Below are 13,820 nucleotides of genomic sequence, written 5' to 3'. Positions count from 1 at the left end.
CTGGACGCTGACTCTGCAGTTGATCTTCCCTTTGCAGAGACCAAAGTATCTCTGAAGGTTACAGTAAGTCTCACCTATGTGCTAGACGAGACCTACAGAGCTCACAAGGCAGCACTCTGCTATGGGTAATAGGGTCCTTTGTCATCTTGATTTCATCTAAACACAAGTCAAAAATAGATATGCTTAGAAAAAAACAAAAATAAAATCCAGATCATGAATGTCAGGAACATCGCAAAATACAAGCCAGCCTTTCACTGATCAAAACCATCCCGTGCCCTGCAAGCCTCCTCCCAGCCAGTTCAGCCTCACCCAAGATGACGTGTTCTCCAGCCATTAATATTCAGTCGCCATCAATGAAGGCCCAGCCAGAGACCCAGCAAAGGCCACAGCCTCTTTGAGGTCACAAGGTTGCCAGCGGCAGGGCGGATCAGAGGGTCTCGCTGTAGATGACGCACGGGCTGGTTTCCTCGCAGAGTTCCAGCTGCACGCTGGAAGCAAACCAACGCTTGGCACAACCCAAGCTGTAGTTGAGGGTGGTCCGGTAAATGTTCTTGGCACACTTAGGAAAAATGATGGTCGTGCTCTGAAACCTCAGTGGCTTCTGGCGGGGCTCAAAGATCAGCTGGGACTTGTAGTTCCGCCAGGTGCAATTGGGAGCAGCAATGACTGTCTCACTGTAGGTGGTGACAGTGGGGATGGGGCCGTAGAAGATGTCATCCCGATAATGCTTCTCGGAGTCGTACTTCACCTCAGAATTGCACCTGCCAGAGGACAGCAAGGTATCAGAAACACAGCCCAGGCAGCGGAGAGAAGACAGGCAGGACTCTTCTCTAACCCTTTGGAGCTGGGAACTTTTATGACCTCTTACAGCACTGGAACAGATGCAAACCCTACAATCCAAAGGGGAGGGCCAAGAGGACTCTAACAGCACTGGAACAGATGCAAACCCTACAACCCAAAGGGGAGGGCCAAGAGGACTCCGTCCTGCTGGTGCATCTTGGTGGAACCCCACCTTGCAGTGAAGCCATCTCAGCATTTCTGCAGTGCATGTCCACAGAGGACCAAGCCTGCCTGGTCGTGCCAGGGCAGAAAGGACCTTGTTGCACAGGCTCCAAGCAGCCTGCTTCTTCCTCTGGTTTCCTCCATTAGCCCCACTGGCTTCAGCTCAATCCTGACAGCTACACTGGAGGCAAACACCCTGTTAGCAAAGGACATCAAGAGGTGGTGAAATCCCTCAGCTGGGGTGGGTCAGAGGCTGAGGAATGGACATTCATCCATGGACTGTGCAGGAAAAGCTTGAAATCCCAGGAAAATTCTTGACCTAGCTTTTTCCCGAGCATTTTTAACAAGCACAGCCATGCAGCATCAACTTGAAATGCTGTGGCCCCTGTAGGAACAAAGGTCCCCCGATCATTGACTCACGGTAGGTCTCACCACACGCCCTACTGCTGGTGCTAGGCTTGGGGGGTGTCACTGCCCCAGTGACCAGGCTGAATAGGTGCTGCTGGTGGGCCATGGGCATGGGATGTCACACTGGGGTCAGGGGGAACCTACTTCCCAACACAGCATGCCTGCTGCTGCTTTCACAGGCCCTGTTGTCCATGTAAGCTCTGGGTTGTCAGGAAAATAACGCCATAAATAAGGTTTTCATAGATGGCAGAAGCATGGTGTAACGGACACTTGTTGAGCTGTCAAGGCTGTGTGTTTGTCTTTTTTTCTTTATATTGCCGTGCCATCAGAGCACAGAGACACCCAAGCTAACCAAAATCAGGCTGCTGGGAGATGAGGGATGACATTGCTTGTTGTGCTCTACAGAAAATGCAAGCAATGGTCAAATAGCAGGTGGAGCAAAGAGATGCTGTGGGCTATGGCTGTCCAATATCCAAGCCATGGGTCTCAAAAGAAGTGGCCATGTTAACAGTCATCAGATGAAGAACCCACAAAACGTGGGATGTCACTGCCCTGCCTCTTTTCTGCAGGCCTCCAGAAGGGATGTATAGACACCAGGCCACGTAAAGGGTTTTTCCTAGAATCCCTGGCCATGGGGAGCAGCAGGACTTTCACTTGTTTTCCCCGCTCCCCAAACGCTCCTCCCGCAATCAGCAGCCAAGGAATGTGCAGCTCCATGTAAAAAAGATTAAAAGCTGGGTGTGTGCTTGTCATTACCTCCACCCAGAGGGGGGTTGACTGATTGTGCACTGCATGTAATCTGAGCTGCTGTAATGTATTTTGCACAGCTAGGGTGTAAGCAAGTCATTCAGCACACATAAAACAAGACTCCGATGTAATCACCATAAAAACATGCCCGCTGGCAGTTCCTCAGCAAGCAGAGATTTACTGGGGTACATTTCCAGAGAGACGTTTGCATAGGTTGAGGGGGGTGGGAATTGGGTTTACAGTCCTCCCACCGTCCCTGCCCCAAGCAGTGTGTAACTGCTCCATGCTGTTTGCAGAGTACATTCCACACCAGCAAAAGAGCGAAAGAAGAGCAGAGACCAATCTTTATCCATCTGTCGCACCACCAGCCCCACAGGAGGTCAGAACACCTCCATCACTGGCTTGAGGGACTTTCTCCTCATGAGGAGGAGCTCATTCTGTCTCTGTGGGCTGGTCTAATGTTGGTTTCTCTACTGCAAGGGCTAACAAAAACAGGTGCCAATTATAAGGGTGTTGCTTCTTCTGAGGATCAGCAGGGAACAGGATGAAGACCATCAGGTTACTTAGAGGAGGCCATCAAGCCTACAGATGGTAATGGTTTTCTTTAATAGCCTTGGATTTGAGCTGGCCTTGGAAGGAAAGCCCTCTTCTCTTACAAACTCTCTCCGGTTCTTGCTTCCTCCCCTCTGCCTCTGCTGCTGTCAGTGTCTTTTTAATGCAGGCATTACTCTCCCACCTGTCCCTCCCTTCTCATCAAAATAACCATGACTCCCATTTGTAAACACATTTTAATTTTTTGCAGAAGGAAAAGCACCAGGAGAAAGATGGAAATCTTCATCTACCCACCCAGTCCCGTCTGTACCTGATTTCCTGCACGGGCTCAGGGCTGACCTCAATGCTTTCTCCAAAAAACACAGGGTACATTCGAGGCCTCATCTCTGGCACGGACGGGTTCAGGAGCAGGTAAGGCATCTGCAGGGAAGAAGAGCACAGCAAGTGTCGGGACAACAGATGAGGCCAGCACGTTCATAATGTGCCGTAGCTGGCAGCTGAGCAGCCAGCAGCAGCACGTTCAGCACTGGCAGGAGACACCAGTGCCTCCAACCTTGCTGAACTCCATCTCCTCAGAGTCCCGTGGGAGACCCTGCAGGTGACAGGCTCTTTGGCAATGAGAACAGGTGACTGCGGCAGCATCAGGACCAACTTTGTTTCATGCAAGCTAAGCTCGCCTTGCTTGCACTCTCAGCATCATTCAGCTCACCCTCACAGTCCCTGTCTTTTCCAGGTTTGTAGCAGGGCCCCAGGTTAGCGGAGTGTTCATCACACCGAGGAAGGCACTCTTCTCCATGCTCAAAGGGGAGGACCGTTGTTAAGTTGCCAAAAAACAGTCTTAAGGTGGTTGGCAGAGAACGGGACCATTAACTCCCATCCTCGCACAGACAAGCCTTGTACAGGCCTTGCATTTAAGATGCCTTGACTTTCCGACCTGCCACCTGTGGCTGGATCAATTTACAGACTGACTTCCAGCTCCCAGGGCTGATGCGACACAGCGGGCTGCCCTCCACCCACCAAGACCACCCTCTCCACCTCCGTCTGCCCAGCACATCACCCAGGTAAGTGACTCTGGCCAGATCTCCGGCACTCCATGCTGCAGTACGTGTTAACTGAAATTTAGCCCTTCCTTTCCTCTTCCTTTCTTGTTTCTCATAGGAATTGCAATTGTTTGGGGATTTTCTTTAGCCCTGATGTTGCCTTCACTGTTATGAATTAACAAGTCCTACAAAGACTCAAAGTGCCCCAGCATGGAGAATTGCTCTAAGTCTGATGTAACACAGAGATAGGGCCTAAGTCTGCTGACTTAAAGAATGTAAATGTACTTAAGTGAGATGTGTATATATATTTTTATATATATATGTGTATATATATATATGTGCTGAAAATAATGTATCCCTTTCAATGATCCAGCGGGGGAAGTGGTAGACTTGCTATTGCTGAAGTCTCCATGCCAAAAATGGCTGTCATGCTCCAAGGGACATTCTAGTTAACCACGCACAACTGAGTGTGGGGTGAGACACTGGGGCACCTTGTGGCCTCTGCAATGCAGGAAACCAGTTTCAAGCCAGGACTTTTTAATGAATGGAGCTGCTCCAATTCATGACACCAAAAACTGGATTTTTAAGACTAATCACACCCTGAAGTTACTTACTCTGACAAATTGTCACAGTCCAGCCTAAGCTCCTCTGCTCACCGCAAAAATGAGTAATCCCACTTCTCTATACTGGAGTGCCCTTAAACTTCAGTTCCCACATACAGGGATCCTGTGTCTGGACCAAGCCCGGCAGCTAATTAAGCCTAATACTGCCCTCCTGGAAAAATGTCATTGTGGGTTTTGGTCCCTGCCACCACTTTTCTGTCAGCAGCAATTTAAGACATGCAGGGATACAGGATCTCTTTAAAGGAGATGGCTGGCAGCCTCTGTGCAGGGTTGAAAGGTCTCCAGATGGATGAAAAGCTCATGGAGTTTTTCCACTTTCCACCATGCATAGCCTGTATGTGCTAGAATCACAGCCATATTTCATCAGTCCCTGGTCAGCAAGATCATTTTAGGACTCACAGAATCCACTGATAGTAGCTGAGGATACAGCTCTTGTATTGGCTTGTTCTTCCCATGCCACTCCTTTCCACCTTCCCCAGCATCTTCTGGTTGGGTGGTACAGGAGGGAACACTGGAGCTGTGACCTGGTTCCTACTGGCAGTGCTGGGTAAGAGGTACTGCAGCTTGTGCCCTACCCTGTACAATCTGCAGATCCCCAAATGCTCGCCAGGTTATCCCTCAAGTTGGTGTTAACTGGCAAAGCTCTGTTGAGTCTGCTCAACAGCATCAGCTCCCACTAGCTGACGTCCAGTTTTCTCTAGTGGCTTGGGCTTTCTGCCCTAGGTTAAGGCAAAAAATGTCACTGTTTCATCTAAATTTGCCAAACCCTTCAATTCTGTGTCCCAAAGCCACAAAGCTGTTTACTCTTTCCATACTGAAATATCCCTGCACTTTACTATCCCTGCTAAACTGTAAAGTAAAATGACCAACCCCTCTTTTTGATTGAATATTTCTGTTCCATTGACAAAAAAGGACAGTATTTGCATAGGTATGGGGGGAAAAAAAGAAAAGAAAAAAAAAAAAAGATATGTTAACCCTCACTAACAAACACTGGCCAAAAGGCAAAGTTCATTCCTGGATTGCTTTCAACACTCTTGACAGGGGAGGGCAAGGACAGCCTTTCTGGTCACAAATAAAGCTCTTTGCTTCTGAAATGTGAATTGTTTGGATCAGACAAGCCTTAGTTCACAAGGGTGCAGATCTCTAGCTTTTAACAGTCTGCACATGGCCAGAGCTCTTTCTAAAGACATCTTGTACATAAGGAGAAGTTCATTTGGGTGCAGGAGTCAAACACCACGTGCACACGCATTCATGGGCTCTGCAAACAGCAGGCAAGCTGGCCTCTTGAGATGCAGATTGCTTTAACTGGTGAAGGAAGAAGGGCTGGGGATACGTCTCCTTCCTTCAGAAGGGTATTCTCTTTCTTTTTATAGCCCTGTGGCCATACCCAACATTGGCAAAACTCCAGCTGAGAACCTGCCCTCTTTTTACACTGTGCCCACTTAAGGAGGGAAAGGTCTTGTCCAAAAGGCCCCAAACTGGTCCCTCCTTGAAGATGAGAAAATTATCATCTCTCCTCCTTTCTTTGAAAAGCTCAGCTCTGCAAAAGGTGTTTCCAACTTCCCAGATGAAACACTAAATTTGCACAGGGCAGAAAGGTGGACCTTGTCCTGTAACATGAAGAGCAGACCTAAAGGTATGAATACCTCTTACTGGAAAACATTTGAATGTCTTATTTTTACCATGACTCTCAGCACAAAATGATGCTGACTTGTAAGTGGTTTGGGCTTTTATATCCCATCCTGAAGACAATGCTGCTGACCAGGGTGCAGGTTTGCAACAGGCTCAGAAGGGAAAGCCCCTGGCCCTTGAACTACCACTGCCTCCTCCAGCACCACCCAGATTTTTTTCAGAGGGCATCCACCCAAGGCTATGCGCTGCCCCATCCTCCTTCGTGTGAGCCGACAGCCTGAGAAAGTGCATCTGGAGTGCTCTGCGCACCCTGCGCTCTTCCAGGTACTGCCTTTGGGGAGCCTTTGCAATGCTAACCTAGGCTGGGGAGGGGCAATAGTTCCCGTTGAGTGTAACCAGCAAGTTGGTGGTTTGCTGTTTCCCATAACAGGTAAAATAACTCACAGCCACCAAAGACAGTTTCACACACTGGTACCAATCCCCCAAAAAGTGGAGAGGCAGAACAGAACTGAGAAGGCTCTTCTGTCCTAGCTTCTAAACAGCAGATGTTTTCAGGCCATGCTGCCAAAACTGATTGCAAACTTAGATAACCAAAAAAAAGGTTGGGAGGCACCGGTCTGAGCTGCATAGGCATCCCAATGTTGTCTTACTGTCAGTTTAGCCTATGGGAGTATCTTCTTTACTTCCACTCGCCAGGGACAAGTGAAGACTGGGTAAAATGGAACAGTTATGAATTAAGCTGCTTTTCAGATCCAGACTAGCTTGCTAGAATGCCAAATAACAAACTTGGATGGATGGTAACCATGAGCTTCTTTGCTAGACTAACACAGGAGAAATCCAGATCTCTTAACAGTTCCGCAAAGGGCATCTGTAAAGTGCAGTTTTAAAGAAGCCATTTCAGTGCTTCCAGGCAAACAAACCTTCATACTTCTTGCTAACATATGCTGACACTAAGTGTGCTCTAAACATCCCTAGAGACGAGGATGCAGGAGGCAAGGTCCTTCCTGTGGCTTAGCAAGAACATTGCTGAGGCATCTGGCCCCCAGCATTTGTACGGGAACAAGCCCGCTGTGTGCCGGGGGTGCCGCTCAGTCAGAGCGTGGGCACAGAGGGAAACGCCGTCTGTTGAAATCACAAGTCCCACAGCAGGGAACAGGAAACAAGAACATGCTGCAGAAACAATACCAGTGTGCATGGAGAAACGGAGGCTTTGTCATGCATGACTGAAATGAATCAGAGTCAAAAAGTTGCCACTGAATTTGGTGAAAGCAGGATTAAATCTTCTCCGGGTTAGTTCTGTATGGAGTGGTGATGAGACTATTTCCATTGTGGGTTATAGTTTACCTTGCTCTGGGCAGGGAAGGGTGACAAAAGGCATTTCATAATGCATTTCATATGCTGTAAACGAGCATCAACTTCAGACCTGCAGGCTTGGCTTGATTAATTTAGAAAGCTGGAACAATTGCGGACATTGGCAAGCCGAAGCCAGCAACTTCTACCACCCATCAGAGACCGTTACAAATTCACACTTATCTACCATAAGTAGTCCCGTGAGCTGCTGCAGGTCAGAAACCTTGAAGTCACCTGGAAGTCTGCACATCGAAGACGTAAATAACTTACAAAGCATGGTCTAAAAATGGAGTGCAAGACCCTGCAGTCTGCTCACCAAAGAAGCAACTGAATTGCTTGCATGGAGTGAAAGGGTCACTAAACGGTAAGCATAGGTTTTACAAAGCAGCAACTGAAAGGCACTTAAGATGACATTTTGTTTCATGTCCTGTGATGTTCTGAAATACCTGCTCCTGCATCTCACCTGCGGTTGGGAAGCAAGAAACAGGGGATATAAGCTTTCGAAAAGATTTGTCTTTGGGGCTGAAATGTTACATGCTTGGCACGTGTCAAAAGCTGGCTTTTTGGCAGGAGTTTGACTCCAGTTCCTTCCAATCTGTTTTAAAGTAAAAACAAAACAAGAATGTTCTGCCTGTCAAAAAAAATACTGACTCAATTCTTTTTCCTTCTGCACAGGAATGGTTGAAAGAAGAGCAACACTGGACTGCTGAGCTCCCTTGAGAAAATGATGACCGTTGGCTCATTTCTAGCAATCACTCAGCGATCTCTGGACACTTCACAAATAAGGTGAGTTTCTTTATAGCCTTGCACCACAGATGGGCTGGCGGGGAGCAGAGCTTGTTGCGCACTACTGGGGGTCACTGATGGTCAAGAGGAAAAACCCACACGTCTTTAGACCAGGCTGTCCACAAGTGATCCACAGTCGAGGTCTCCCTATCCAAACAACAAACCCTAGGGTTGCTGGGCTGGAAGGCTACAGCTGGGACCTGATTAATCTGTCCCCAGTAATTGGAGCGATGCTGCTACTTGTCAGATGCAGCTCTGCAAAAGCCACCACAATCCTGTAATCTTTATTAAAGTTGAGTCTGGTAGTTCAGGAAGGTTGAGGAGGTGAGAGGGAAGATACTGGAGAGATCAAAAAGTGAGACCCACACGTACATGTTATGCCCTCAAAACAGAGCCAAGGTGAAAATTAAGCAGTAAACGTGCTATCATTTTTATTTCCTTTTCGGTACGTAATTTGTTTCAGCCAGCAAAGGGTTAACATATTATTAAAAAGTTGAAGTGATTTCTTGTTTGGCTGCATTTTTCCCTCTGTCTTAACTCCAATGCCTTTCAGGCATGTAACGGCCTGGGCAGCTAAACTCTGCTTTTTTCAAGTAGCACATAGATAAACACAGATAAAATCGGTTGCTGAATAGAATTCAATCTACAGCTAACCAACAGCCCTTCCTTTATGGTGGCATAAGTATTATGGGGGGCTCTCACTTTAGGACAGATGCACGTCCTTCAGCTCCATGTCATTGTTTCGTACCTGCCACAAGTACCATCTCAGGGACAGGTTCCTCAGAGTTCTGAACAACAGCAAAAATAAAATAGTGGGCAGAGTAATGCTATTTTACCCCTAATAATTATTTAGAGACAGTGGGCTCTGTTAAGATACTTTTCATTTGGGGTAACTTACAAAAATGGAAGCAGAGTTATCAAATAGTAAACAAAGATGCAGAGGAAAAAAGTGCCATGACACTGGCTGGAAATATACTGACTGTTCCTGGAGCTTCCAAATTCCAGGCAGCAAAGCACAAAAAGGAAAGGAAATTAATGTGACTTTAAATAAATAAACCCCAAAAAAAACTTTTCCCTAGAGAGCAAGAAGGACCAGAACTGACCAACTCCTTTTGCTACGGTCATTATGTGGAAGGCACTAAGATGTGGCATCAGATCTCTGGGGACTGTAAGGGGAAACGTTTTTTTAAGCGTCAGGGCTACAAACAGGATACGGCTTCCCAAATTCCCAGCTCCTAACTTAGCGAGGGCATAAGCAAATCTCTCACCACATTTTCCCACTATGGTAACATATCAGGTCCATGAAAATGTCACTTTACTCAGCTGTTATTTACAGCTATAATGAAAGATCTGGCTGAGTTATTTGACACACATCTACATTCTCCGCTCTAGCTGATAAGCAATATTTGTTTAACAGACTATTTTCTTCACGTATTGCACATTACAAGTAATTTATACTAGAGCCGGATGAGATTTTATTTGGAGGTGATAACAGTAAATGCAGACCTCAGGTAGAAAGCAGGGCTTTATTATTTCAAAGAATGACATCCTTCCTGCCTATCTCCCTCTTCTATTTCAAGCGGGAAATGTGTGCTGCTTTGCTTATTGCCCACAGCCTTACTCAGGGACGCAATGGAAATTAAACAGCTAGAAGTACAGCCACATTTTTCAGAGTAGATGATGAGACCGCTATGACTGTTTCCCTGATCTGCCCAGAAGGGATGTCTGTCATGGTTTGCAGATTAGGTGAGGCCCAGAGCCATTCCCTCTCCTTCGCTGCTGGTGTTGAACCAAGGAGGAAGAGGAGCGGGTGCGTTGTTCAGAACTGGATGGGGCTGAGGGACGGCGGACAGCCAGGTGGGGTTAGCCTTTGCCAGGCAGCAGACGTAGGCGTGAAACTGAAACCACCACCAATCCCTGCCGGGGGAATTCCTGCAGGATCCCAACCCGTGGGAGTGGTTCAGAAGCGGGTCAGGATGCCGGGCTGCCAATGCCAACCCCTGAGGCAAGCCCTGCTGCTGTGCAGGCCTCGCTCCTCGTGCAAGCCTGAGGCTTTCCCCAGAGCTGCTGGGACCCTCGTGGGTTTGGAGAGCCATGTCACCTGCTTCGTGTGTGGGCTGCAAGCTGGCTCAGGTTGGGGGTGCTGGGCCCTTCTCTCACATGTGCTTTCACTGTAGGTGTTGGCAGGTCTGGAAGTTATATATTGCCTGGAAACCCTTTGATGACCATGTTCCCCACCCACAAGACAGTCCCCCTTCCTGGAGCGCTTTCTGTTTAGGATGAGATGCTGGCTCTGTGGCCCAAGGGCTCTTCAAAATGCAGCATGTCAGGAAGAGATGTTTTGGGTTTGTTGTTTTTTTTTTTAATATCAGCCATAAATCCAACAGGGTTGGCACACATGTTGACCTGGACCCCGTCGTTGGGACCACGCCTGTGAAGGCTGTGCCAAGGGGCAAGGTATCCTCCTCCTCTCCACTTGAGATGAAGCTGGAATCTCCTCCCACCACACGAGACTGATTCTGTTGTCCAACAGTGCTCCTGAATGTAAGTAGAAATTCCTTACGTGGGGGCATTGATCTGACAGCTGATCTACTGGGATATAGTCCTACAGAAGTCAGTGCTCAATGAGGCAGGTTGAATGCACAAATACTTAAGTCTTTCAAATAAAAAGGAACTTGTTGCAGTGGCAACAGTGTTGGGAAAGGACAAGAAGTCTGCTGCTTCAAGAAGGCACAACAGAGAGGTCTGCAGATGAATGTGATCCTGATCTCCCCTGATATCCATGAGGAGTTATGCTATTGAATGCAAAGCACTTATTTCAGCACAGCCCAAAAGCAGCTCTTCTAGCCTAAAACTATATCCCAGGGCAACAACAACAGGGAAAACTCTAAGCAAAACTGGCTACCTTGATGTCACTTCATTCCCTATCCTTCCAGGGATATGCTTCGTTGTGCATATTATTAAGAGATTTATTTCATTGTATTTATGTTCCTTTTGGCCCAGCGTTACACACAAAGTCTAGGGAATTCAGTAACCCAAGTCCTAAAAATCAATTTAATCACGTTTCAGATTTAAAAGGCAGAACTAGGTAAAAGTCACCTTCTATTTTCATTAGGATATTTGCACTTAAGCACAAAACAATTGACAAATTTCCTACATAGACTTTATTTGAAGAAATAAAAGTCAATTTCTCCTGCACTGCAAGTAAAATGAAAAAAAAAAAAAAAAAAAAAATCCCCAAATGGTGTTGAACTTGTGGTATTTATGACTCTGGCCCTAAACTGCCTTTCATATTTTCTTGGATCCCAAAGCTGTAGCCAAATTGGCTGGTTAAATGTGAATAAATGGTGCATTGTCTTTGAAACAAAGTCGTGCTTATTAAAGAGAAGAGAGTTTACTTTTTCAGAGTCACAGTTAATAACACAAAGCTGGGAGAGCATGGATTTTACACACAAGAAAGTCTTCGATAAGGGCATGCAATCTCATTTTAGTCTGTATGAGAAGAGCTGTCCTAGAGCAGAAAAATTCTTCAACATATTTGTGAAGTTGGAGCAAAATAGCTGACTGCAAAAGAACGCAACTGGGTTCAGAGTGGTGGTTTTGATAGGTCTGGAGCAACAAATAGTACGAAATACTTCCCACAGTTCTGGAATGTTGTTTTCTTCACCTGACAGCAATTTATTGTAACCGTACATACTAGCATTTTGGCCATTAGTGACTGAGCTTATATATGGTTTTATAGTATTACAACACAAAGAGTGCAGGCTGCATTCCTGGCTCTGTCACGTTTATAAGCAAAAAAAACACTAATATAATAGGCTATTAAAAAAACATGCCCTGGTGTGCAAATAGCTGCAATATTGATTTGCCAATTCTGCATGTTCTGATGAACAGCAGAGTAGTAGAGTTAAACAGAAGCACATTCATGGATTGCGTAATTGCTCATAGATCTGCAAGTCCTTGCTAAATGGCAAGATTAAAGCTAATTAGACACTGAAATTTAGAAGTATGAAGCAAGCAATGCTCTCCATATTTTTCCTGCTTTCTTAATAACAGCTGCAAGTACAGTATTTGCAGGGTGGAAATGAGAAGAAGTGAAACTCTCTGTAGAGTCAAACAGAGTGAAAGTTCCTATTTATTTCATTATTTTGCAGTGTACCAAACAGTCAGAGTTAAAAAGCACAGTCCTGCACCACTCCAAATAATACAGTCACACTGGTCTCGGTGTTAGGATCTCTGCAACCTTCTGTACCTAGCAAGGGCATGGAAACATACACAACGTATGAAACCCATACTCTAACAGCAGGAGCCCAGGGCTACCCATGCTGTTGCAATGTGATACAACATTTGGAAACATCTACTCTGTGAATTCCTCTGAAATGTGTAAAATGTTCATTTATGATCAAAATAAAAAAATAACTGGAAGACTTAATTTTGTCTTACACAGATCACAGGAATAACTTTTTTTCCATAGGAGTCAAGCGCTAAAACTCTCAGTCCTTAACAGCCCAAGAGCTGGAATAGGTTTTTCTCACGCTCTTTCATCTTCGCTATCTAAGGGCTTTCTTGGGAGGACCGGTGGCCAACTGTCATATTACTGGAATGGAGGCTGTCATATCCCCATTACAGAGCTTTGTAGACACCTTCACCCCAGCTGTCTTCTGGTCCAGCAAGGCTTCGTTCATCTTCCTCCCACATTTTATTTTACAGATACATAGCAACAGCCTGATCCTGCCAGATCAGAGGCATGTGGGTAACTCTTTGTACATCATAAACAGTCCCATCAAGATGGCACACATGCCCAGGCATCTGCAGGTAAGGCTCCGTATTTGGAACCGCAGTGTTAGCGGGTTTGAGATTTGATTTTCATAATTAACACCTCATACCCTACCCACCGTAGTCTGGTGAGAAGGAGTCATTGTTCCTGGGGAAGGTTTTGGCATGTTTGGGAGTAAAAGGCAGTTTTCAATGATATGCTAAAATAGCCTTAGAACTTGAGAAAGTAAATCAGGGTGTGAGAAGTCATTGCAAAATGTCTTCACCAGGAAGAAGTCTTTGAACTGTCACTAATCCATAGGTAGATAAGTTTTTCCCATGGAAAGATTTGTGCTGCAGTTTTCATTCCATATAGAAGCCAATTAACTGTGTTGAATACACCTACAAATGTCTTCTATATATGTTAAAAAAAATTTGAAAGATCCCTGGGGAAGAACTTTCATCATCCTTTAAAAAACTCCACCACCATTGCTTATGCTCTGAACTTTGTGTTTTAAAAACAGGTTTTATAGCTAAGGGATAGAAATAAACAAAATAAAGCAGAATAATAGTCATAATAAATCTATCCAAATCCTGCTCCACAGTCAACTGCTTCACTGGCACTGCATCAGGCTAACTGAAATCTATAGTGCTACTGCCAGCTGTCTAAGCTTACAAACCACTAACCCTGCCCCGCTCGGCCATGCAGCACAGAAACCTTTCACGCAGACTCATGCCACAAAACCCCACTCCAGCAAAGGGCAGCAGCATACAACCTTTCCCAGACCATGTCTCCATACCAACTCCCCGGACAGACGGTCGTACCCTGCCCAGAGTTAACGGACAGTTTCGTCTTTCTTTCAGCCAGGGCTCCAGCAAATGTGGCTCTGCGCTCCTGACAAAACAAATGTGGGATGCCGGAGCG

The 13,820-nt window shown here is 46.1% G+C and overlaps 1 protein-coding gene across 1 annotated transcript; it reads right to left on the bottom strand.

The window, feature by feature from the left end:
* Positions 1-427: 427 nt before the first annotated feature.
* LOC104069080 (protein FAM101A-like) lies at positions 428-3,129 on the bottom strand. The gene is made up of 2 exons (XM_009577921.1): positions 3,020-3,129; positions 428-761 (listed from the first exon to the last, which is right to left on the bottom strand). The coding sequence occupies exons 1-2, from the start codon at positions 3,127-3,129 to the stop codon at positions 428-430; spliced, it is 444 nt and encodes a 147-aa protein (XP_009576216.1).
* Positions 3,130-13,820: the final 10,691 nt, after the last annotated feature.

Source organism: Fulmarus glacialis, unplaced genomic scaffold (genome assembly GCF_000690835.1).
Source record: "Fulmarus glacialis isolate BGI_N327 unplaced genomic scaffold, ASM69083v1 scaffold20015, whole genome shotgun sequence".
Taxonomy (NCBI): Eukaryota; Metazoa; Chordata; class Aves; order Procellariiformes; family Procellariidae; genus Fulmarus; species Fulmarus glacialis.
This window is presented reverse-complemented; position numbering and strand designations above follow the sequence as displayed.